The sequence below is a fragment of the Sus scrofa genome, chromosome 3, assembly GCF_000003025.6.
Source record: "Sus scrofa isolate TJ Tabasco breed Duroc chromosome 3, Sscrofa11.1, whole genome shotgun sequence".
In the NCBI taxonomy this organism is placed as follows: domain Eukaryota; kingdom Metazoa; phylum Chordata; class Mammalia; order Artiodactyla; family Suidae; genus Sus; species Sus scrofa.
In genome coordinates, this window is record NC_010445.4 from 17,497,450 (window position 1) to 17,522,244 (window position 24,795).

Consider the following 24,795-nt stretch of genomic DNA (forward strand, 5'->3'; position numbering starts at 1 on the left):
GCCCCCGCCACAGACAAGACACACGAACTCGGCAGCCCCGGCTGGAAGATTTTGAGTTTTATAGCAAACCGTATTATACAGACCCGGGGCCCAGGGGCCCAGCCCGGCTGGGTCCCCTACTTGTCCCCCGCCGGGCTGCCTCCTCCCCCTCCCCCAAGCGGCCCCATCCTCAAGCCTTTCGCGATCCCCAGGACCCCCTCCCTTCCGGCCTTTGGTCCGCCCAGCCCCTCCCCCCACCCGCGCACCTCCCTGTTACCTGAGGTATGTGGATAGATCCCCCCTCCCCTACATGGTACATCCTGGCTCCCCAGGGAGGCCAGGGATGAGGGGCGGGACCTGGCCCCGACTCCTCCCCCTGGCTCCCCAAGCCCCGCCCCCGCAGTGGAGGCAAGGGAAAGGGAGGGCCAACAGTCTGTTACTAAGTTCCCATGGCAACTAAGAGGGGCCATTTCCAGCCTTAGCACTGGCTTTGGGAGGTGTCCATTGGCTGCTAATTCCATGGCAACCAGGAGTGGCAGTTCCCTGGGCAAATGGGATACAAGTTTCCATGACGATGAAAGAGTGGGAAGAGCCAAGCTGGAGGAGTCCCATCTTCCCCATCATTGGGCTGGCACCCCACCCCACCCCCACCTCAGGTCAGGAGGGAGGGGTGGAGTTGGTCAATACAGTAAAGCAAGAGAGAGCCTGGGGGTGGTACAGTCCAAACTGGGTGTCCACCGGTCCAGTCTCAGTCCAAGCTGGTCCCGTCCCCTCACACTCCGGCTCCCCCAGGTCCGAGGTTCCCCCGGTTCAAGTAACACTTCAGTACAGATGAATGTTCAAGTATAGTGCGGGGAGGCAGGTAGGGGGCTGGGGTACCCCTCACCACTCCCCAGGGCCGCGCTGAACAGCGGGTAGGCCGCAGCCCCCACTCCTCACAATAGCTGCCATTGTCAGTGACGTTCAAGGAGTCAGGGTTGGGGGGAAGGAACTGAAATCTGAGGAGGGAGGAAGGAGAGGGGTGACCCCGAGGGGGTCCTACCGCCCCCACACCTGCTCTTGCCCCCACCCCTCACTCAGCCCTGGCTTTCCCCTGGTTCCCCGAGTCCCCTCATCTCTGACACCTGGATTCCCCAATTGCTCCTCTGGTTTCCCTTTTTGGCCCCACCCCCACCCCCCAACTCCAAGTATCTGGTCTTTGTTCCCGGAACCCTTGGTGGTCTGCTTTCCGCCCGTCCCCCCACCCCCGGCCCATCCTCCAGCTCCCCCAGCCCCCTGGCTCCCAGTATCCTGTGCGCAGATACCCTTTCCCGCTCTCCCTCCCTCAAACTTGCACCTCAACCCCCCTCCCACCATCCCTTTGGCTCAGCACCCCCCAGTACCTCGGACCCACTCCCCCCAGGGGATGGACAATGAAGCAGGTGGAAGGGTGAGGGGAGGGGAAGGAGAGACCCCCAGAGATATCAGTGCAGGGGGTAGAGAGCGGGGAGGCTGGCTCGAGTCCCTGGGCAGGAATCCCAAGTCATAAAACTCAGGAATCCCAAGTCATGAGGTGGGTAACCTGGCCTCCTGGCAGGGGTGAAATGAAGGCCTGAGGTCCAGGCTCCTGATGAGTCCCGGGGGAGGGTGGGGGGCACCCAACTAGCTGTCCTTGAGAAGCAGCTTCTCCTCTGGGCAGCGGAAGGGGCCAGGGGGCCCGGCGGCTGCCAGCCGGGCACAAGCTTCAGGTGAGAGCTGGCGGCAGGAGCGCAGGTCTAGGCGGCGGAGGCGCGGGCAGCGGCGGAACAGCGGGAGGCAGTGGTCCGTGAGGCGGTGGCAACCTGGGGTTGGGGCAGAGGAGACCAGGAAGGTGAGGTGGCGGAGGCACCGACCGCAGGGACCAGGAGGCCAGCAGGATGGACGGACAATCTTACCAGCGAGGTTGAGGTGTACCAGGGTCTCTCGGAGCGGGGAGGTGGGGGCCGTGAGGAGGTGGACGCTGGGATCCCCAACGTGGGCGCAGTGGCTCAGGTCCAGGGCGCTCAGCTGGGGCGCGTGGCGCAGCAGGAGCCGCAAGGAGGCGTCCGTCAGCTCCAGACCCGCCAGGCGCAGCTCAGCGACCCCCTGCAGCCGCCCTCGGCTCTCCGTTTGCCCTGGGCAGGCAGAGAAGAGGTCAGCACTCGGGCTGCTCCCGCACCGCACCAGCTCGCTCTGCACACTCCTTCCTCACCGCCCCAGGCCTGCTTCCCCACTCTAAGGGAGCCTCCGTTTGCTCTTCTCCCCCGAACCCACAAAGCCCGACCTCCGTTCATCTGCCGTCGCTCACGCTGCCTCCTCAGGTAGCCTTCCAGGATTACTCCATTTCAAACCGCAACATTCCGCCTCCCTGCCCTCCCCACCTTTTTCTGCCACACCCCCAAGCATGCAGAAATTCCCAGGCCAGGGGTGGCACCCCAGCCACAGCAGTGACAACCCTGGGTCCTTAACCCGCTGTGCCAAGAGGGACCTCCATTCCCTTCTTTTTCTCCCCATCTGACACTATATGTCTTTTCTCCTGTCCCACTGGAATGTCAGTTCCATGAAGGCAAGAATTTCTGTCTGTCCTGTTCTTGCTCTTATGCCCAGGAACTGGGACACAAGTGCTCATTGAATAAATGACACCCCCGACAGGACTGCTGTCCCAGCAGGGTCCTGGGGCACATCCTGCTCTTCTTCTGTGATCAGTGAACCCCCCACCTGGATCCCTTTCTTGCCATTCACCCCGTCACCGCTGGGGCCACACTCCTCTTGCCTGAACTCCTGCCTCCTCACTCACTCCTGTCCCTCCTCCTCGTCCAGCATCCACAGAGCTGTTCTCAAACACGAACGGGACCACCTCCCTCCTCCCTCCTTGGCTAGAACCTCTCTGAGGGCATCTAAGAAGTCCCATTGCCTTGGTAGAACATTCCAGTTCCTGCAAGGTCTGGCCTCCATCGCAGCTCCAAAATCTTCTCCCTCACCCCAGATATCTGGGCCAAACTTCACAGGCAACTCTGCCCTGAGTGACTCTGCTTATGGCCACCTGTGCTCAATCCCCTGCCTGGCCAGGGGCCCTGGCTTCCAGGACAGAGCTCAGGGGCCTCCCCTTCCTCCATTTCTGGGGTAGAAGAGCTCCCGCCCCTCATCTCTGCACCCAAATCTTTCCTTTTATTGTATCTGCCACAATCCTGTATTTCTTTCTTATGGAAGTACACAGGCTAGGGGTCAAATCAGAGCTACAGCTGCCGGCCTATGTCACAGCTACAGCAACACAGGATCCGAGCCGTGTCTGTGACCTACACCACAGCTCACAGCAACACGGGATCCTTAACCCACTAGGTGAGGCCAGGGATCCAGCCTGGATCCTAGTTGGGTTTGTTACCACTGAGCCACAACAGGAACGCCTTTTTTTTTTTTTTTGTCCTCACCCATGACATGGAACTTTCCAGGGCCAGGGATCGAACCTGAACCTGCACAAGAGTGACCCCAGCTGCTGCAGTGACAACATCCAATCCGTAACCTGCTGTGCCGCAAAAGAACTTCCAATCTTGCATTTCCTTTCTCGGTTTTTGTAACCAAATGCCTTTGGTTTTTGTACCTAAATGTACCAGCAGCCATGGACTGAGCACCTGTCATGGGCCAGATACCACTAAGTGGCTGCCTGTCCCTGGGCCAGTGGCTCTCCAACTAGAGAGGCTTCTGCATCTCCCTGGTGAACTGGTTAAAATGGATCACTGGTCCTGTCCCCAGAGATTAGGTGTCTCAAGGCAGGGGCCTCAGAGGTTATTTCCTAACAAGTTCTCCAGCGATGGTGAGGGGCTGGTCCAGAGACCACAGAAGAATCACTGTCTTGGAAGGCAAGTTCTCTGATCATCATTTCTGTTTACAGATCAGAAAATGGGAGGCTTAAATCATTGAGCAATCTATCCAAGATCGCATGACTATGAATTAACAGAGCCAGGACACCAGGCCTTGTGATCCTAAGCCCAAACTCTTACCACAATGCTATCGGCTTCCCAGGCATCAGCCTGGCCCCTAAATAAACCAGATCAGATGTCACAAAGTCAGGAAACTAGCCTACACAAGTGTTTTATGGAATCTGCACAGTGCTAAAAATTTTCTTAATGACTAATGCTACCAAAAAGGACATTTTAATAAAGAAATTTAGATATGGAGCTTTTCCTTGAAAAACTGTGAGATCTGGCATCACTGTGCGTTCCTTTCACCTGTTGATGATGCCGAAGCTGGGTGGTGAGGTGTACTACCTGGGGTCCTGCGCCACCCACCACTTCTGTAACCTGCCAGGCCACCAAGTCTGTGGGCACCTGACTAGGCAAGCTCTGGCTTCTACCCTCTTTTTCCCCTTTGAGGAGCTGAAAGCCTGGAGGGGGAACATATAGCTACACACACTCTCAACTTGGGCCGGAGCTAAAAGTCCAAAGAGGGATGCAGAGCGAAGGCTGGTCCTGTGTGGCTTGGGCATCGGCGAGGACCCAGCGAGGTGGGCCTTGGGGGATGTGAACGTGCGCAGAGGGAACGGGAGGGAGGAACAGCCAGGAGGAGAAGAGCAGGGCCCAAAGCAAGGAAGCAGGCAAACTTTCGGTTGTGCTCCAGGAGTGCTGCATGAAGCCAGGGAGCCAAGCTCATAAAGGTGGGAGTAGAGTCCCAGTGAGCACTTTAGGCTTCGGAGGCCTGGACGGCTTGTCTTTGCAAACTCCTGATAAACACATTTTAATCAAGTTTCACAACTGTACAGTGAGATGTTGAGAGGAGACCATTCTCGGGGAAGGACCCTGATCTCAATGGGGGAGATCACGGTGGGCTTCTAGGAGGAAGAGGCACCTACGCTGAGGCCTGAAGGCCGATGAGGTGTTCATCAGACAAAAGAGGATAGAGCATCCTAGGCAAAGAGGAGTGGGCAAAGGCCCTGGGGCTAGAGGAAACTTGACAAGGAGGCCAAGGTAGCTAAAATGTAAAGGTTGCATAGGTCAGTGGGAGCCAGACCAGGACTTATTGACTGTGGCAAAAACTGACCTCCATCCAAAGGCCACCAGGGAGCAATGAGAATGAGTGCAGAGCACAGGGGTGACATGCAGACAAATTTGCCCTTCTGGACAGATCCCCAGGCTTCATTATGGAGAACAGACTGGTGGAGGCCAGAGAAGAGGCTGTGAGCAGCCCATCTCCTAGCTAGAGCTAGACAAGGAGCCCGAGGCCTCCGTGCGCCCACCCCACACCTCGTACACCCCCTAAAGTGACCAGGCCTGGGCTCAGCTCACCAGCCTCAGTTCCCAGCAACCCCCTTTGCCAATACGGGTCTTACGTCCCACAGACCAGCTTCTTCTGCCCCGCTCTCTCTGGGAAAACTGTGTCCCTGTTGGGACTTCGTTCAAGCAGAAACCCCCACAAGGAGGGATGCCCCCCCCTTACCACCTCATGCCATAACCTTCGACCCCTGCGTTTCTCTTCTGCACGACTGGGGTCCCACCAGGGCAGGCAATGGGGCTGACTCAGTCTGAGGTCACCAGGGCCCTACACGGGGCCAGGCCCGCAGTCAGTGTGCAACACACACACTTCTGAGTTCAACCTGGGCCTGCCTGGGTGAAGAGGCGGCCGGTCAGACTTGGGAAAAGAAACCACCACCTCCCCACAACCTTCCAAGTCAGCCGGCTCCCTATTTCTGCTCTGCTCCCCGGGAAAATGCTTATCCTGCCACTGCAGCGCAAGAGCAACTAGGAGCCACATCTGTTGCGCGGTCTTATTTTTGCCAGGTCCACACATGCATTTTAAAAGAAAGTGAATCAACTGCCATCATTTAAAAACCAGGATATTGCACAGAAAATCTGTTTCTGGCCTTTCTTGACAAACGGAACTGACCAGCCACACCGGGCCTGCATCCCTCTATAGCGGTCGCTGCTGCTCCCTCTCGAGCTCCCAGCAGTGCCCACCATACCCCGAGACTTCACTCTCAGCCCTCTGGCTTCTTCCGGAATTCTCTGCCATCCTCCTGTCCTACTCTGTTTCATAACATAATTATCCACGCTACGCCCACCCCCCAGAGGGCAGGGGCTACACCCTCCCCATCCTGCTCCCTCAGTCTCCATCACAGGGCCCAGCACACAGCAGGGGAGTGAATGAATGAACAATGGCCAAGCAGGGCCTTCGTCATGTGTTCTGTCCTTTTTTCAAATCCTTTAATCCCCAGCATGAGTCAAAAGAGACCCTGGGACGCCTCATACCCCCACCCTGTCCAACCCCTTCGATGAAGGAGCCAAACAGGCTGCACCTGGTTTGGTGTCTGGCGGAGGCAGCAGCAGCTCGCGGAGCTGGGAGTCTTTAACATCCTCGATCCAGCGGAGGTCCAGGAGCCGCAGGGCTGGCAGCGGGGCTGAGCCCAGGGCAGAGACGGAGAGCCAGGAGCAGCCAGAGAGCACCAGCTCCTGCAGGCCTGGGGGAGTTGGGAAACTGGTGCTAGGAGGGCTCCGACCCAGGTCGGTTCCCCTCCACACCCTATCCCACCTCACCACCTGGCGCTACCTTGCAGTCGGTTCAGAAGCCACATGAGCTGCTTCTTGGAGACACCTGTCCAGCTGAGGTCCAGGGCTCGAGGCTGGCGGCGAACCACACCGCTAAGCATGGGCGGGGTCAGTGACTTGCGCCGGCTCAGGTCCATTCGAGGCCACAGACGCTTGTCGTAGCACCTGCAGGCCACAAGGGGGAGACAGAGCCCTCAGTCCCCGGCTCTCAGGGAGCCCACAATCCTCCCCACACTCACTCATGGGTTCACCCCAGCTTTCTCCTGGTCCACTGAAAACAGCAGGGGTGGCCAGAAGCCTGGGGACCCTGGCCACGAGCCCTAGGTTTGGGGCTCAACTCCATCACTAACTGGATGTGAGACCCTGGGCAAGTCCATCCCCCTCTCTCAGCCTCAGAGGGCTTGTTTATAACATGAAGATGATCCAGAGTCCGCCTGCCCACAGGGTTGTTGATCAAACCGGGTCATCACAGTCGGCGGGCCTTACAGTTTCTAAAGCATTTTGTCGAAGACACACACATACCTGCACACTGGATTGGATGGAGCCCCAAAGGGATGTGTGAGCAGCCCCCACCCCAGGCTTCTCACTAAGGCAGGCTGGCTGCGGGCACGTCTCACATCCTCTACTCATCTCTGCTCCATCTGCCCATCGTGATGACCAGCTGCTCAAGGCCTGATTTACAGCCTAGTTTCTGTCTTTGATAACTGTGTCCCTCCAACTAGAATGGAGGCTCCGCAAGGGCAGCCCGGCTTCTTCCCCTCAGCATCCTCAGGGCCCGATGGTGGGCGGGCGGCAGGGCAGGTTACCTGCTGCACATCTTTTGCATGAACGTGCACAGTGATAATGCCAAGCCCGTGTGATCCACTCAAAGATCCCACAGAGTACCCTCTATAACATACCTATTTTCAGCTTCCCATTTATTCACTCGCTCAATGTTTTGTGTTTTTTGTTTTTTTGTTTTGGCATGCAGAAGTTCCCAAGCCAGGGATTGAACCTGTGCCACAGCAGCAACAACACCCGGTCCCTAACCCACTGAGCCACCAGGGAACTCCAATTCACTCAACGTTTATGGAAGGCCTGGGAGGACCCAGATATTGAAACTACAAAGACGAAGTTCCTGTCATGGCTCAATGGGTTAAGGGCCCAATATTCTCTCTGTGAGGAGGTGGGTTCAATTCCTGACCTCGCTCAGTGGGGTTAAGGATCCAGTGACACTGTGAGCTGTGGTGTAGGCCGCATATGTGGCTTGGAGCGTGACTGTGGCGTAGGCGGGCAGCTACAGCTCCAATTCGACCTCTAGTCTGGGCACTTCCATATGCCACTGGCGTGGCCATAAAAAGAAAAGAAAAGATAGAAAAGACAAGAAACAATGCTGAGGAATTGCTGTCACGGTGCAGTGGTTAACGAATCCGACTAGCATCCATGAGGACAAGGCTTCCATCCCTGGTCTCGGTCAGTGGGTTAAGGATCTGGCGTTGCCGTGAGTGGTGGAGTAGGTCGCAGACACGGCTCGGATCCCACGTTGTTGTGGCTGTGGTGTAGGCCGGTGACTATAGCTCCGATTCGACCCCTAGCCTGGGAACCTCCATATGCCCTGGGTGTGGCCTTAAAAAGTCAAAAAGACAAACAAACAAACAAACAAAGAAACAATGATGAATGAGGAACAAATTGAAACAAGTTTCCTGATCCCAGTATTTGAGAGTCTTGACTAGTCCAACATGTAGCTAAACGGAAAAGGGCTTCCCAAGCTTTCTTGACCAGGGAACCCTTCTCCAACTCTTCCAAGGTCATTGACGAATCCCCTGTGCTAAGTTACTCAGGACTCAGCTTGAAAAGTGCCTGCTTGGAGTTCCCGTCGTGGCGCAGTGGTTAACGAATCCGACGAGGAACCATGAGGTTGCGGGTTCGGTCCCTGCCCTTGCTCAGTGGGTTAACGATCCGGCGTTGCCGTGAGCTGTGGTGTAGGTTGCAGACGCGGCTCGGATCCTGCGTTGCTGTGGCTCTGGTGTAGGCCGGTGGCTACAGCTCCGATTGGACCCCTAGCCTGGGAACCTCCATATGCCGCGGGAGCGGCCCAAGAAATAGCAACAACAACAACAAAAAAGACAACAGACAAAAAAAAAAAAAAAAAGTGCCTGCTAGAACAGCAGTTGAAAGGCATGACAGGACGCTTCCACTGGGCCACCTGAACTGTGTCAGAAGCAGCAGGGGTCGGGGAGCTCCAGGGAGCTGGGTCTTACCTCCCTCCCTCACCCCGGGATTCTGTAGGCTTTCCCTTCAAGAAGCCCTGTGCTGGAGCAGAGATTCCCAAACTCTAGTCATTTGCCATGCACTTATCTGCAGAATATGAATTTACGCATTTTTTTTTGGCTGCGCCTGTAGCATGTGGAAGTTCCCAGGCCAGGGGTCAAACTCAAGTCACAGCAGTGACACCACCAAATCATTAACCATTAGGCCACCAGGGAACTCCCATGAATTATTCGTTTCACATAAATATTTTAACTTTTTTTCTTCTCGCGTTTTAGGGCCACACCTGAGGCATATGGAGCTTCCCAGACTAGGAGTCGAATCAGAGCTATAGCTGCCGGCCTACACCACAGCCACAGCAATACAAGGTCCGAGCTGCGACTGTGACCTACACCACTGCTTATGGCAACGCTAGATCCTTAACCCACAGAGCGGGGCCAGGGATCCAACCTGCAACCTCGTGGGTTCCTAGTCGGATTCGTTTCCACTGCGCCACGACGGGAACTCTATGTGTTAACTTTAGAAAGAAAAACCAATTAAAACAGACCAGAGTTATTAAGTTCTAGCTAGCTGTTGCTGTGGCTTTGGGCTGCCATCTAAAAAGTACTTTCATTTCTGTTAAACAGGGAGATGAGTATTAGAAAGACGTTAAAGATCTGATGGAAAAACTTTCTCTTTAAAACTAATGGAAGGATTAAACCATCTTTGTTAGCCACTTAAAACTGCCAGGCCCACTCTGGAGCCCCTGGGTGACATTTTAAGGAAAGCTGGAAGCCGACTTCAGCCCGAATAACTCGACCCTCTGTCCCACTTGGTACCCCTACCACTTACCCCTGCTTCTGGAATTCTAGCCTCTCCCCATCCTAATTCCATCACTCAACCAATAAACATGTGCAAATCTCTCCGCTTCTAAAAAGGAAAAGGGAAAACAAAAACCCACCTTCAAACCCTGCTTCTGCCCCTAGGTCTGCCTCTTCTCTCTTTCCAGTCAGTGAAATGCTGCTCCATCGAAAATCTCTCTCTGCTCTCTCCAACACAGTCTTGAGTTCCAGCTCAACTGCCACCAACACCCTGAAGCCCTCCTGAATCCTCCACAGGTAGAAGGAAACCCTTCCCTCTGGGGGCAGACACAGGTCACCATCTACTTCTGTATCATACGCCACAAGAGCCAGGCCAAACCACCTCCCGCCTTTAGGCACATGCTGTCTGCTGCCAACACATGCTGGCACAGGTGTGCCTCTGCCAGAAATGCCAACCAACTCAGATCCCTCAGGGCTTAGCTCCATTGCCTCCTCTTCCAGGAAGTCTCTCCTGACTTTCCTTGGCCAGAGCTAACTTGTTCCTTTGCCCTTTGATGACCAGGATACTGGGTTTAAAGCTCAGAGTGGCAGCCAACAGTCCCTGAGGGGCCTTCTGACACTAAGCGTCCAGGCCTGAAGTGGTCAGAAAATAGGGGCAACAGCCAAGTCCACCGCAACGAAGGACAGGATAAGAGTCAATGAGAGGACTGGGCTGGGGAGCTTCCGAGGGAGACAACGCCTGATCTGAGACTCTGAGGCAGGCAGGAGTGGTTCCCGCGAAGTGGGGAGGAAGACGATGGGGGTCCCAGCGGGAGAAGAACCAGGGTCCGGGCCCAGGGCATGGAGACAAAACGGGCAGCTCGGAGAACCTCAGCAGCGGGACAAAGGGCAGTTCATCACCTCACCTGAGCAATGAGGATAACGCTGACGCCAGCGCTAAGACCCAGTGTTCACTGAGGGTTTACCCTGTGCCAGCTACGGTTCTGTGCATTAAGCATTTCATCTCACAACAGCCACAGGAGATAACTACTACTAGCATTAGCTCCTGTTTAGAGGGAAAGGAAAATGACACCCAGGGAGATTAAGACACTTCTTCAAGGTCCCAAAGCGATTACAGGGTCGCAGAGCCAGGTTGTAAATCAAGCTGGTCTGGATCGAGAGCTTGGAGAGCCTGAACCCTCCCCCCCCTTTTTTTTTCTTTCTTTTTTTTTTTTTTTTTTTTTTTGGTCTTTTTAGGGCCACACCCATGGCATACAGAAGCTCCTGGGCTAGGGGTTGAATTGGAGCTACCGCTGCCGGCCTACACCCCAGCCATAGCAACGCCAAATCCAAGCCACATCTGTGACCTACACTGCTCGCTCATGGCAACGCCAGATCCTCAACCCAGTGAGCAGAGCCAGAGATGGAACCTGCATCCTCATAGCTACTAATGGAGTTCTAAACCCCCGAGCCACAGGGGGAATGCCAAGAGCCACTCTGAAGTGGAGAGGAGGCTACAGCGGAGGCCCAGGGTAAGGGTGCCACGGCCAGGAGAGGTGGAATGCCAGGCTGCACCTTCGTGGCCACTTAGCCCAGAGGCGAGGGGTGTCTGTCAGCCGTGGGGATCTAAATCCCAGCTCTGGAGTTCCCGTCGTGGCGCAGTGGTTAACGAATCCGACAAGGAACCATGAGGTTGCGGGTTCGGTCCCTGCCCTTGCTCAGTGGGTTAACGATCCGGCGTTGCCATGAGCTGTGGTGTAGGTTGCAGACACGGCTCGGATCCTGTATTGCTGTGGCTCTGGTGTAGCCAGGCGCTACAGCTCCGATTCGACCCCTAGCCTGGGAACCTCCATATGCCGCAGGAACGGCTCAAGAAATAGCTAAAAAGACAAAAAAAAAAAAAAAAAAAAGAACCAGAGAAAACCTATGTTCCAACTCAAGTTCAAAGACAGTAGACTGTAGAAAAAATAAGACTTACTAAATGCTACAAATAAAAAATAAATAAATAAATAAATAATCCCAGCTCTGCCACCTCTGGGCAATGGGTGACCTTAGGCAAGTCACTTAATTCTCTCCGGACCTCCATCTTCCAAACCATAAAACAAGGTAAAGGCAGCACTGATTTCAAAGGTCTGCTGCCAAGAGAAAGGGAGATGGTCCAGCCCAACTGTTTCGTGCAGTCGCTGTTCGTGTCCCACTGTCTGACAGGACCGTGGAAGTTCGTTGCAAGGGTGACAGGGAGCCAGAGACAGGTTCTTTCTAGACTAGAGAATGACTCTAAGGCAAGAGGCCGGAAGAGGTGCGAGGTCCCGGCATCCGTCACCGGGAGGAGGCGGAGCCTGATGTCCAGGTTCCCGCCCCGCTCCCTTTCCCCTCGACTCCAGACGCCCCTGACCAGGTGGTGTCAGCCCCCCACTAAGCCCACCTCCAAATCCCCAAAATCCACTCCGAAACCTCCCCCTCGCAGAAGCCCTCTGGGGCTCCAGAGCCAGACCAAACTGCCGCCTTAAGGAACGCACAGCCTTCTGGGCTCCAACCGAAGCCCGTCGGTCCCTGTCAGCTCTCTGGGCTCCAACCCGTCCATCTCCAAGCGTTTAGCCCCAATCCCGACCAAGGGGCCCTAATCCCGGGCTCCCTGACCCCGGGCTCTGGCCCCTTCCCTTGCCCACTTCCTCCCAAGTCCCAAGCCTCTTCCCTGTGACTCAGCAACTCCCCCAGGCCTCGGCTGCCCCCGTCCCCGTCCCCGTCGCCTGGGCAGATCACTTTGCCTCCTGTTTCCAAGACAAGATGCAAGCCGCCAGACAGGAAAGCCTGCAACTTCCTGCTCTCCCACCTACACACTTCTACCCCGCTCCGCCCTCGCTCCCTCTTTCCACGCTGCATCCCGACTCCCTCGCTTTCACTCATTCCTTCGTTCAACAAGTGTTTTCTCAGCACCGATCTTAGAAATCAGGGACACGGCAGAGAACAAACAGCTCGAGTCCACCAGCCTCAACCCTGGGGGACCTGGCTCCAGTGCTGTCACCCCCCACGGAGCACAGCCCAAGACATCAACACCACCCCCTGCGGAAACCCAGCTGCCACCCCTAGTCCTTGCCTTCCCACCACCTTTGGCCCATCCCCGACCCTGTGTTTCCCTCACTCCTTCCTCCTTCTCTCTCCTGCAGGACCCTCTCATGCCCTCAGCCTCCTCCAGGTCTCTAACTCGTGCTGACATGCTGATTTCTGCCCTCTTCCTTGAAGCGGCTACCAAGAGACTGAAAACTCCCAAACTTGGATTTTTCGCTTAAGCTTCAGACCTGCACATCCAGTGCATCCAGCTGTTCCCCTGTCACTTCCTGACTGGCCCAAGGGACTTTCAGACCAAACATGGCAAGTCTGAGCACTCTGCCCTAGCCCGGAACTGGCCCCTCCTCAGTGTTCGCAAGCTTGGGTGATGGCACCGCTGCCCACCTGGGCTCATGGACCAGAAACTCAGCTGAGGGATGCCCGCAGTGGAGCAACAGAATAGGCAGTGTCTTGAGAGCACTGGGATGCAGGTTTGATGCCCAGCCTGGCCCGGCCCGGTGGGTTAAGGATCTGGCAACCCTGGCCTGGGAACTCCATATGCCACAGAGCAGCCAAAAAAGAAAAAGAAAGAAAGAAAGAAAGAAACTCAGCTGAGCCACTCTGCCTTTTTTTTTTTAGGGCCACATAACAGCATATGGAAGTTCTCAGGCTAGGGGTCAAATCAGAGCTGTAGCCGCTGGCCTACACCACAGCCACAACAACGCAGGATCTGAGCTGAGTTTGTGACCTACACCACAGCTCACGGCAACACCGGATCCTGAACCCACATCCTTGCGGATGCCAGTTGGGTTTGTTACCACTGAGCCACAATGAGAACGCCTCACTGTGCTTCTTAAGATGCCCTCAGCCTCAGTCCCTCCTCTCCATCCCCACTGGCCCTGCTTCTGCACCTAGGCTGACGGAGCCTCCGGACTGGTCCCACTGAGCCCCCCAGGCCTACCCTCCTGACCCTTCTCATAAAAAGCCACCATTTCACTGAGCATTTAGCACCCTCAGGTACTGTGTACTAAGCGTTCTGCAATAACCACCTCATGTAGTCCTGCAAGGTATCACTATGAACCCAGACTGCAGATGAGAAAACTGAGGCCTCGATGGGGAATAGCTATCCACCCACAACTATACATCCAGGAAGCGCAGGTGTCACCATGGATGAAGCCCATAGGTGCTAGACTCCCGGCCCTGAGCTGGAAACCACCGTCCAGTCCAGCTTCTCTGCTTCATCCTCCTCCAGTCACAAGTCTCGCCCGGGGGCAGAAATCAGGACCTCATCAGTTCTGGCTCCCGGGTGCCAAGCACTGGGCTGGCCCTAATGGAGAGGCCCTGGCAGATGTTTCCTCAGTTGCTGCTTGAGGCAGGGGCGGTACCCCACCACCACCCCCAGGTGCTGCTGCTACTATGTGCTTCTATGTTGCGAGTACTGGGAGCTCTTCAAACACACAGATCTATGTTCTGAGAATGGAAAAGTCTGTGCTTGCAGTAATTATCTGTAGCTTGAGTAATAATAATTACTATTAAGGCACTAAGACGTTTCTATTTCCGAGACACTGTCCTCAATCCTTCATGAACGTTAACTTGCAGAAGCGCAAAGCAGTGAGAGTCCTGAGTCTCTTGTTTTTAACAGATAAAGAAAGTTAAGAAACCAGCCCCAGAGCAAACAGCTCACAGAGGAAGAGAAAGATCCGACTACAGGTAAGTGACCTCCAGAGCCCGCCTTCCAGCCCTCTTAGCGCTACAGCTTCCAGAGACCAGAGACCTTAGGAAAAGGACTCGGCTTGGGGTGGGCCACTGAAATGCACGCTGACTTCGGGTGTTCGTCAGCCCTTCCCCTTGCAAGGCTGTTGAACATGAGCGCCTGGGACAGAGCCTGAATGTCCTCATTTAACAAGATGTTTTCTGAGCACTTACACTAGCCCCTGCCCCGTGCTGGGCACGTGGAGGTAAAACAGCCACAGTATCTACCCTGCACAGGTTCATGGGCACATGCAAATGAAGAAATGAATGAAGGCTTGTTGGCATGCAGCAAACCTCGCTGTGTTGGGGGCGGGGGGCATCTCGAGGAGCTTGGTGGAGGAAGGGGGGCCGCTGTCGGAGGCAGGACCAAATAGGAAGTCCGGGACCTTGGGAGGACGACCAAGATTTCTGCACAAAGCAGCGGGGAGGTGGGGGAGGGACAGGTAGAGCCTTGGTGGTGGCTCTGGGCCACGACGAAGTTCCGAGCAGTATGAGGAGGCCCAAAGGCGGCTGCTCCCGGGAGGGCAGGGGCCCCTCAGCTGAGGGCTTCCTTATGTGTAAGCAGGGCCGATCCTAAGACTGTTCTCGGAAGAGGGAATGTGTGTGAAAAGCAAGTGAGACGGGGCGGGTGCAGCGGTCAGCTTGGCACATGGTGAATGCTCTTAAATGATGGTGATGAAAAGGAAGGCCGCTGGAGCCAGAGGGCCTGGGCTCAAATTCCTGATTCTACTGCTTCCTCTCCACAGGACCTTGACCTCAGCTTCATGCTGAAAGTGGGGATAACAGTACCCACCCCGCCAGGGTGTTGGGAGCTTTCAGGGAACTCATAAACAAGCAGCTGCCTCTGCGGTCAACTTGGGAGCATCACACTGCAGTAGGTACGCCCCACACAGGCATTATCAGTACAACAACAAGGCCCAGAGAGGCTCCGGGATCACAGCAGGTCACAGAGCAAGCCAGGAGCGCATCGGCAATGCAACCCAGGCCTGTGCAGGCCACTCACCAGCGGCTCCAGGTCCGGCAGACTCGCATGCAAATGCATAGCTCTCGGGGCCCGAGGTGCTGGAAGACACGAAGCCAGGCGGCGCGGGGCAGGGGGTGGTCGGATCCAGCAGCCAAAGGCAGCGTGTCAGGCTCAGGGCTTCGAGGTGGAGGCCGGACCACGTGGCGCTCCAGCTGGGGGGGCCGGGGTGGCGGGGCGGGGCCCAGGGGCCAGCTGAGGAGGGGCCCCCCACCGCCAGGGCGCACAGCCCGCCGCCCCCCGCGGTTCTCCTTCTCGCCCGAGCTGCCCCGGGCTGGCCGTCGCCCGTTCCGGGCCTCGCCAGGAGCCTCATCCTCACTCAGCGATGTGCCTGATGAGTCGGAGTCCGAGTCTGAGTCCGAGGAGGACGAGGACGTGTCAGGCACCCGCTCCAGCAGCTGACACATCCGCTTGAAACGTTCTAGCTTCTCCCTCTGGGGTGAGGGGGACGGCACTGCTGGGCCCTCCCCAGAGGCCAAAGGCGGCTTTGGTTTCTGCAGGGAGATGGGGAAGCTGTTCTAGGGCCCAGCGCCTGCCTTCCCACCCCTCTACCCGAGGAGTCACGGGGGGACGAGTGGCCCAAGGGGCGCTCCTGAGTTCCAGCCCTGGCTCTGCTCCCGAGAGGCCTCAGCCAAGGCGTGCCCCTCTCCGGACCTCGCTTTCCTTATCTGTCATGCGAAGGCGCCGGATTCAAAAAACTGAAAGCCTCTGGGGTTTCAACAGCTTGGGGAGGTGTAGGGCGGCACAGTTACAGAGCTAGCTTTGAGTCCTGGCTTGGCTGTCAATTCTCTGACTGACCCTGGGAAGCCCCTGCCTCCTCATCAACAACAAGGAACACTGGACGAGATGACTCAACGACATGAGAGTAACCAGGATGGTGGCCTGAACCCCGCCTCCCTGCTGACTCATGACATCCTCCCAGTGCTTGGATGCCCTGGCAATTGGGGCCGCTCTTCTTAGACATGGGAAACAGCAGCTCAGAGAGATCACAGGACTTGCCCAAGGTTACAAACGGGCCAGGGGCAGAGGCAGGATTTGAAGGCCCTCAGGCAGACCCTGGCCTGAAGTGTGTCAGTGCAAAGTGACATCTGAATTCTAGCTTTGCTGGGTGACCCTGAACAAGTCTTCAAACCTCTCTGGGCCTTATCTTCCTCAAAACTAGTACCTTTTCAGTTTACAAAGCTGTCTACTCTAGTTCGTTAAACGGTTCTGGGCCATAGGTGGGGTAACATAGGCAGGATCATCTCAGTTTCACTGATAAGGAAACCGAGGCTCAGATCAGCTGACAAATTGCCAAGAACAAACAGGGAGACAGCAGTTGAACAGGGATTTGAGCTCAGTTCTTTCCCCTTTAAGGTTTGGAAAGATGAGGCAAATCTTTCCCAAGGGTTCTTGGGAAATCCAGGGCTCCTGTGGCCCAGCCCCAACCACTCTCCCCTCCACACTTCCCAGGGGTCCAAATGCCCATTGTGGCCAAGAGGGGCTGGAGCTGGACAAGGTAGGCAGGGAGGGGCAGATATCTGTCTCCAGGGTGGAGGGCAGGGCAAGGAAAGGTGGGAGGGGGAGGGAGGAGGTCCCCGGCACACCTCCCAGTTCTCGGGAGGGAGCCCAGGGTGGCAGGACGAGAAAGCCTGGCTCGGATTCAGAACCCTGGGGGGCAGAAGGCCAGGGCCGCCTGGGTCCGATCCTCGGAGGAGGCAGGCATCTCCACCCACCTTCTTCAGGTGCCTCTCTCGGCCTCCTTTCACCTACCAGGAGAGGAAGAAGATATGGGGAAAGGGAGAGACACCGTTAGCCCCTCCTTGTCCACGAAACTAAGATCCATGCTCTCCTCTTAGACTACAAATCCCAGAAGCCCCCACCTCAGGGAGAACTCTGAGCATGCTCACCTTGCAACCAGTGTCTTGGCTCACTGAGCATGCTCTCATCTCCTCTTTCTTCCCCCTCAGGCCCTTTCCAGCCCCTCCTTCCTCCTCTGCAGCAGCTCGTGTGAGCATGCTCTCTGCCCCCTCCCCACAGCACCCAGAGCTTCCCTGTCCAGTGCCAGATGCCTCTCACCTATACCTCTCCTCCACGCTGAGCATGCACCATTCCCCCACCACCAACTCCTGAACTACATCTCCCACCAACCCTTTCGGGAAACCCACAAAGCACTATCTCCCATGCCCCCCCCAAAGGGAAAAGACAACAGCTCCCAGAATCCCTCAGGTTGGACCTAGTGAGCATGCTCCCTGGCTCACCTTTTTCCTTGGGGTAGGGGGCTCATTCCCTGCCTCCCTCTCCTTTCTTTTGGGGGGCCCAGGCACGTCCTCTGGGGGGGGCCCAGCAGGTAGGGGACCCTTGCGCCTGGGTGGGGGTGGTGGAAGCGGCGGCTCCTCCGTCAGCTTCCATCCACTCCCCAGGCTGGCGCCCTCCTCGCCGTTGTCAGCCCTGCGGCGGCCTGGTCCCTCACCTGAATCCTGGGGAGATGGAAGCTGAGGGTGAGGTTCTGCACAGATCCCCGACCTCCCGCCTGCCAAGAGCTGGCACCCAGCCAAGGCCCAGCCCCTACCTTGCTGGTCCGGCCTTCCTGGGTGCAGCGAGGGCACTCCCAGCAGTTGGGGATCTCTGCATTGATGACACCCTCAGCCTTCCCCATCTGTGGGCAGAGGGCAGGGAGTGGATGTCGGGGGCCAGCGACCCTGGAGGCAGCTGTGCCCATCTCCTTGCTCCCTGACAACCTGCCACATCCCAGCCTCCAGGGTCCCCAGGACCATCACCTTCAGGCAGCCAGGGTGGACGATCTCGTTGCAGATTGTACACTCCATGAGGCTCAAACCAAATTTCTCTTCCTCTCCCTCCACTGTGTCCTCCTTCCCAGCCTCCCCACACAAGAGGCACACAGCTGTGTGTGGGAGCACGGGCTGTCGGGGGAGAAGGGGGCATCAAGGACCCCGAAAGCAAGCAACAGGAGAAAGACCCTTCCTTTTGGGGACCCTGGCCAGCTGCTGGACAAGGTTCAGGGCTCATGGGCCAAGTTGGCTCAAATCCTGAATTTGCTCCCTTTCGGCAGTACGACCTTTGGAGACTGACTGAACCGCCTTACGTCTCCATTTGTAAAACGGGGCAAGGAGTGTTTTCCTTGCAAGACTCACAGAAATGGGATGACGCAGGAGAGACAGTTGAAACATTGTTATCATTATTGTGATTGTCCCATCTGGGTCCAGGGGCCTGTGTGACCCTGAAACTGTAGCTGGCTTTGGGAAGGAAGGAGACTGTGGACAAATGCGACGATAATAAGCAGAGAGAGCTGTGGAATGTGACAGCAAGTTGTCCTGAACCCTACAGTGAGCCCGGTTTTGGCAAGACCCCTGGGAACACGAAGGGCGGCTGGCTGGTCCTAGGCTGAGGAGGGCAGCCTTCAGATAGTGTGACTTCGGGAAAGTCAGTGGTGCTACTGAGTCATGTCAGGAAGGGTGGAAGGCAGGCTCAAGGAACCAGCAGGTGGGGAAGAAGAAAGGCAAGTGAGGCAAGGGTTGGGGGACAAAGGAAGGGAAGAGTGGGGCTGTGCAGTGAAGAGACCAACAAGGAAAGAGTGACCGCAGGAAAAAAAGGAGGTGGGGACATGAGGGGGACACAGGAAGCAGCTGGCTCCCCATGACTGCTGGGGAAGCACCAGTCTTTGGAAAGGTCAAAGGATGAGAAAGGCAGGAAGAATCCTGTGCGGCTTAGGTACCTATGTGCTGGGCCTCGCAGCAGGTACATTCGCATCCATGCTGTTTAGCCTTTACAGCTCAGCAAAGGACGCATGTCACAGAGCAGGTACCTTGAGGTTCAAAGTGATTTGCTCAGGGTCATGCAGTGTGTTAAGACTGGCCTCAAATGCAAGACCACTCTGACAGGTGAGACAGAAGCCAGAGAGGACCAAGACCTATTCGGGAGGCCAGCTCTGGAGAGAGTATGAGAAGGCCTGAGCTTCGTATGGGTCTGTGCCCATGGAAGTTGGGAGAAGCATGAAGGTAGTGGGCGTGGGGTGGGTTCTTCTCTGCACCCTAACACATGCCCCCGCTTGAAGCTGAGGACAAGTGGGGCCTGGCACGTACATGAACAGACCTGTGAATGAATGAGTGAACAAACAGCAACCTTTCAGTACAGCCTAGAGAGCCACCCAGCCACCCAGGAAGGCACTGGAGCCTGGTGGGGAAGGGGGCCCACTGCGGTGGGGACAGAACTCACGGCAGTGCACTGCCGGAGCAGGCACGACTGCTTCATGCGCCCGGGCCCCCCGAACTTCTTCATGTCTCGGCAGAAGTGACAGTCCCCGCACTCAGTTCGCACACAGGCCCGGCAGCGGCGGCAGCGGGTTCGGCGTCGGCGCGCTCCGGCCCCCGGCCCCCGGCTGCTCGACGACATTGGGGGCGTCAGCAACGCCGAGGGCTGTGGGTGAAGGGTGGCAAGGTCAGGGGGGCCCGCTGGGGCCCTGGCCTGGCAGACTCCCGGCAGTTTCCCCCACTCCAACTCGCAGGCAGCCGGGGCTTGGCTTCCCACCCAGGGAGACAAGGAACCAGGAGGCCCCCCTCCTGCAGGGGGTGAGGGGACCCACTCCCGCTCAAGACTGCTCTCTCCCTGAAGCCGCTCACCAGACTCCTCTGACTCCCTGACCTCGCTCCTCCTCTGACACGTCTAGGACTCCCGGGCCTAGCCCAGGGAGGACAAAGGGACACTGGGAGGGACACAGGCTCTCTCCACTGACATCCCCAAAGCAGAGCTCAGGCAAGTCAGGGGCTTCTTTGCTGCAGAGTTCCCGGAGACGTCCTAACTCTCCCCGTTAACCAGTGAGCTCCATCCCATGCTCTCCCCGGCCTCGAACGGCCCAGATTGACCTCCCAGACACCCAGACTCCTGGATGGAAGCTCCAGGTCCTTTTTACTTCCTCCTTTCTCTCATAAGCAATGAACACCCATCAGTCTCTCTCTCCTAAAACCTAAATACCCTCATCTCCTCCCTCAGCCCAAGCCCTAAAGATTCACTGTGCTGCCCAGCCTCCTAGGGGCCCAAACCCTCCCTAAAAGGCTGCTTCAGAGTCCCTTTTCAGCCCGCAAATCCAACTCCTCTGCTCCAAGACACCCTCTACTTGGAGCTCTCAGGTCAACCGGGGCAATCTCCCAGATTCCCTGGGATTCTAGAATCCAGCCTGACACCTCCACGGAACTCAAGATGGGCTCGGTCCTACATGTGCACCCCCCACCCCCCCAGCTTCCCAGGCTGCTTTCCATCCCTAATTGTCTAGAATCCCTCGGGCTCCCCTTCCCATGGAAACCAGATCCTCCAAGATCCCATACGGACTCAGCAGGCCTGGAGGGTCTCTTCAGGGCCAGAATCTTACCCCAGCTTCCCCCTTTCCAGGGACTTCCAGACCCATCCATGGGGGGAAGGGGCCCTCCAGCGCTCAGGGGAGGGGCCTTGGAGGGCGGCGACTGCAGGCGGGGGTGGGGGTCTGCAAGGGGAAGCAGGGTCTAGGAAGGAAGGCCAGTTCCCCAGGGTTGCGAGGTAACAGGAAGGAGGGCTGGAGACGAGGAGTTTGGAGCAAAGAGAGGGTGAGGCTGGGGGCGGGTGAGGTAGCGAGACCGGGCTGAGGATGAATGGGAGTGGGAGCTGCCCAGGTCTGGGGGTGAGGAGGAGCCGCATGAACCCACCTCACACGTGTCCCGGGAGCCATCTCTCCCTTCTCGGCAGCTCCCGGCGGGTCGGCGGCCATCGGCGGCGGGGGGGCCGGGCGGCGCGGGGCGCGGAACGCTCAGAACGCCGGGGTCCACGGCCCCCCGAGGGCGCTCGGCCCCTCCCTCCGGCGGAGGCCGGGACGGCGGCGAGTGGAGATGGGGGGCGCCGGGGGCGAGGCCCTCCCACGGGCTGCGGCGCGGCCCTTCCAGGGGGAGGTCCTGCTCTGGGGGGCTCAGTCCCTCAGCCCCCCCAGGCCAACGGGGGCTCCTCGGGCGCAGGGTGTACAGCTTCTGCCCGGGCCCCACTCAGTCCCGGGGTCCGAGTCCCAGATCCCCTCCCCCCACCCCGCCCCGCCTCTCCCCTCCCCAGCACCCCCGGCCCTTTAACTGGCCCCTTCCCGGCCCCCACTGCCCAGGGGTCCAGGGCCAGGCCTGGGCCCCCCACTGTTTCCGGGGTTCAAGCCCCGCCCACCGCCGGTTCCCGGGGAGGGGGGGGTCCCTGTAACCTGCCCCCCTCCCCTGGGCCCGCCCCTGGTCTGCGGCCCCCTGCCCTACCGCTACTGGGCGAGCGGAAGGGGGTGAAGGAAGCTGCTTCGGCCCCGCCCCCAGCCTGCGCGCGCCCCCGCCCTCTCACCCCCTCCCCCCCAGCGCGCGACCCTCCGGAGATAGGGATTTAAATAAAATTTGAATAAATCCCCTTCCTCAAGCAGGAAGGTGGAAGGAAAAGATGGAAAGGGCAGGGAAAGGGGCAGGGGGCAATTGGGGTGCCTCAGCCCCCCTGGTCCCCCGGCCCCGCGCAGCTTCGGCCCGGGGCCCTGGCCGCCTCTCTCATCCCTCCTGAGCTCCTTCCTCCTCTCTTCCCCCTCCCCTCCCTCCTCCTTCCCTCCTCCTCCTCCTCTCTACTCCCTCCTTCTCCCAGAGGAACCCCGCCCCCTGCCCCCTCCTTTCCCCACCACCTCCTCTTTCCAGGACGGATACGCGCAGGGCACGACGGAAGTCGTAGTCCTGCGGACGCTGGTGCTATGATGAGGACAATAGGACGCTGGGGCCAGCGGGTACTACAAACGAGATGGCGGAGGACGTGCCAAGCCGGGAGCCGAGGGTGCCGGGAGTTATAGTCCGGTTGCCCCGAGGCTCCCCGTTGCAGAGCATAGAGAAGGAGCGGGAACGATGACTACAAACAAGATGGCCTTCTCCCCCGACCCGACCTCCTTCCCAGGCACTCACACGCCCTCTTGTCCACAACCCTCCGCGTGTGTGGTACCTGACGGGAGTCGCAGTCCATCTGCTGCCTTCCCGCTGCCATTTCTACTCGTCAGGAACAATGGAAAGGTGAAAAGGAATGAGGACTACAAGCAAGATGGCGGAAGAGGGGCGGACACCTGACTAGTGGTCGATCTTAGGTGCGATGGGAATAGTAGTTTTCAAGCCCTCTAATGTTCCTTAAGAGTGGAGGAACCAGGAGAATAAGGAGACTACCGTAAAGATGGCAGGCTACCTAGTCTCTCCCGTCGCCTCATTCTACCACCTTGGACACCGCGCCCGCTTGCAATATCGAACACCCCCCCCCTCCCAGTGACGTAGAGCCTGATGGGAGTTGCAGTTTTCCCGGCTCCCCTCTGTTATCTTCGGTGGAGACAATGGAAGGGGAAAGGGGCAGGGACTATCAGCAAAGATGGAGGCCGAAGCAAAGTGTAGATGGCGACCTGGGGCTTGTAGTCCACGCCCCAAGGCTACTCCCTGAGAAAACGGGGGAAAGGACTACAATCAAGATGGAAGCCCATCGCTCTCTGTGCCCATGCCTGCTGGGGGACGTAGTCCCTTAGCTTTACAGAGACAGAACGTGGGCTGCTGAAATTTGCATCACCGCGGACACGCCAAATTGAGAGCCGACGGAAACGGAGAGTCTCTTTTCCTCCTCTTCCTACTCTCCCCACCACCCCCTTTCGAATGGCCTGTCGGGAAATGTAGTCTGGTGCCTTCACTCGCTATTAGGGAGGGTAATTTATGTCACCAGTGGGGATCAATGCGAGTGAGGGAGAAAGACGTCCTGGCGATCCAGGAATATATAATATCCGCCTCCCCGTATGGTGAGGACTTCATCTTTCAGGGGAAGCTCTTAAAGGAAAGCAACAGTAATAAGTATTGTCGCGACCAGAGAGGCGTGGTTCTTTTCCAAAGTACCGTCACGCTGTTGTCCCCTGGAAAGCTTCCGCGCCTCACACCCGATGCTTGTTCCCTCAAACCTCAGAGAATCGGCATCTTCCAAGTCGTGAGAGCTCCAGGGAAAGGGCTCTGGAGTCGTACAAAATCCCCGCCCCTCCTTGGGAAGTCACCAAACCTCTATTTTTCTCATCTGAAAAGTGGGGATAATGATACCTACCTCAAAGTGGAGTTAGAAGTGTTAAGACAATGTTCACGAAAAGGCCGGGCTCAGGGCCTGGTACGGGGCATGTGTTGGCAATTCCCTTTTCGAGGTCCCTTCCAGCCCAGCTGTTCTGGGATCCCAGGAATTCATCATACCCGAAGGAGTTAGCGCCTGTGAGAAGACAACTGTGGCAGGCTGTCTACCCCATCTTGAGCCGCACCCCCTCCTCCCAGGCCCCTCCTCATCTGGGTCCTCCTGTGTCCACTACCGAGTACTGCTCCCAGGGGGCGCCCATTCTCCATTTGACTGAGGTCCTGCGAACTGTCCAGATTCCCCAACCTGAAGTTGTGGGCGCTCAAATTGCCCAGGCCCATCTCCAGCCAGTCTTGGAGCCCCTGCCCACCTTTCGCCCCTACCCGCGCCCAGAACACCTCAGCCACCCAAGCAGGTGGGACCGCTTCCTACCTCTGTGCTTTCTTACCTGCCTTCTTAATCTTCCTCCTCTGCCTGGAAAATTACTCACTTTGACCCCAAGGCAGACAGACTGCGGTGCTCTGCCCTCTCTTCTGTGTCGGAAAGTAGAGGGTTAGAGGGCCTGGCGGAAGACTTGGTGGGTGTGGTTTTACTGTCAAGGAAGTTAACGCTGACCAGTGTGACTTGAAGTCCTAAATTTGCTGGGACCTGCCTCAGGCTGAACTGAGGCTCCCTCTAGCTCACACTTTATCAGTTAGGAAATCTTGGCTCCCAGGAGATTGTCTCCTTTACATCCTCACTGCTTTCTTTTTGGCTTGCATGATTGCCTCAGGGATCTCTCTGGGGCTGTTCCCTCTGCCTGTTAGGCCCTTCCCCTCCACCTGGCCCGCTGCTGCACCCCATTAGCTATTCATCCTTCTGGTCTCTGTTTAAATACAACAGTCTCAGTAAAACCTTCTTGAGCATAATTCCCATCTGAGATTCATTTGACTCTTCGCCTAGATTATAAACTTTATGAAGAGTCCATCTCAGAGTTCCCATGGTGGCTCAGAGATAACACACTGTACTAGTATCCACGAGGACGCAGGTTCAATCCTTAGCCTCACTCGGTGGGTTAAGGATCCTATGTTGCCATGAGCTGTGGTATAGGTCGCAGCCGCGGCTAGGGTCCCAAGTTGCTGTGGCTGTAGTGTAGGTCAGCAGCTGTAGCTCCGATTTGACCCCTAGCCTGGGAACTTCCATATGCCACGGGTGTGGCTGTAAAAAGAAAAAAAAAAAAAATCCATCTCATACATTACATGCTTTTAGCACATCATTTGATCCTCATAAGACCCCTATGAGCGAGAATCCCATGTCATAGATGAGGAAACTGGGAATGGATGAGTTGTACATAGAG

General features: G+C 57.1%; 1 protein-coding gene across 7 annotated transcripts; it reads right to left on the reverse strand.

Annotated features, from left to right (window-relative positions):
• FBXL19 (F-box and leucine rich repeat protein 19) lies at positions 37–24,310 on the reverse strand. 7 transcript variants are annotated; one of them, XM_021086407.1, is made up of 13 exons: positions 23,908–24,309; positions 23,442–23,597; positions 21,035–22,366; positions 19,575–19,775; positions 18,119–18,262; positions 17,911–17,997; positions 17,600–17,818; positions 16,946–17,107; positions 15,342–15,853; positions 6,514–6,677; positions 6,263–6,424; positions 1,893–2,111; positions 37–1,799 (listed from the first exon to the last, which is right to left on the reverse strand). In XM_021086407.1, exons 4-13 carry the CDS (start codon positions 19,749–19,751, stop codon positions 1,621–1,623), a joined length of 2,025 nt encoding a protein of 674 aa, XP_020942066.1. In that variant the 5' UTR covers positions 19,752–19,775; positions 21,035–22,366; positions 23,442–23,597; positions 23,908–24,309; the 3' UTR covers positions 37–1,620. The 7 variants fall into 7 exon arrangements, with proteins under 7 accessions (XP_020942066.1, XP_013843165.1, XP_005655137.1 ...); XM_013987711.2 differs by lacking the exon at positions 21,035–22,366 and having other exon boundaries at positions 23,908–24,310; XM_005655080.3 differs by having other exon boundaries at positions 21,035–23,611.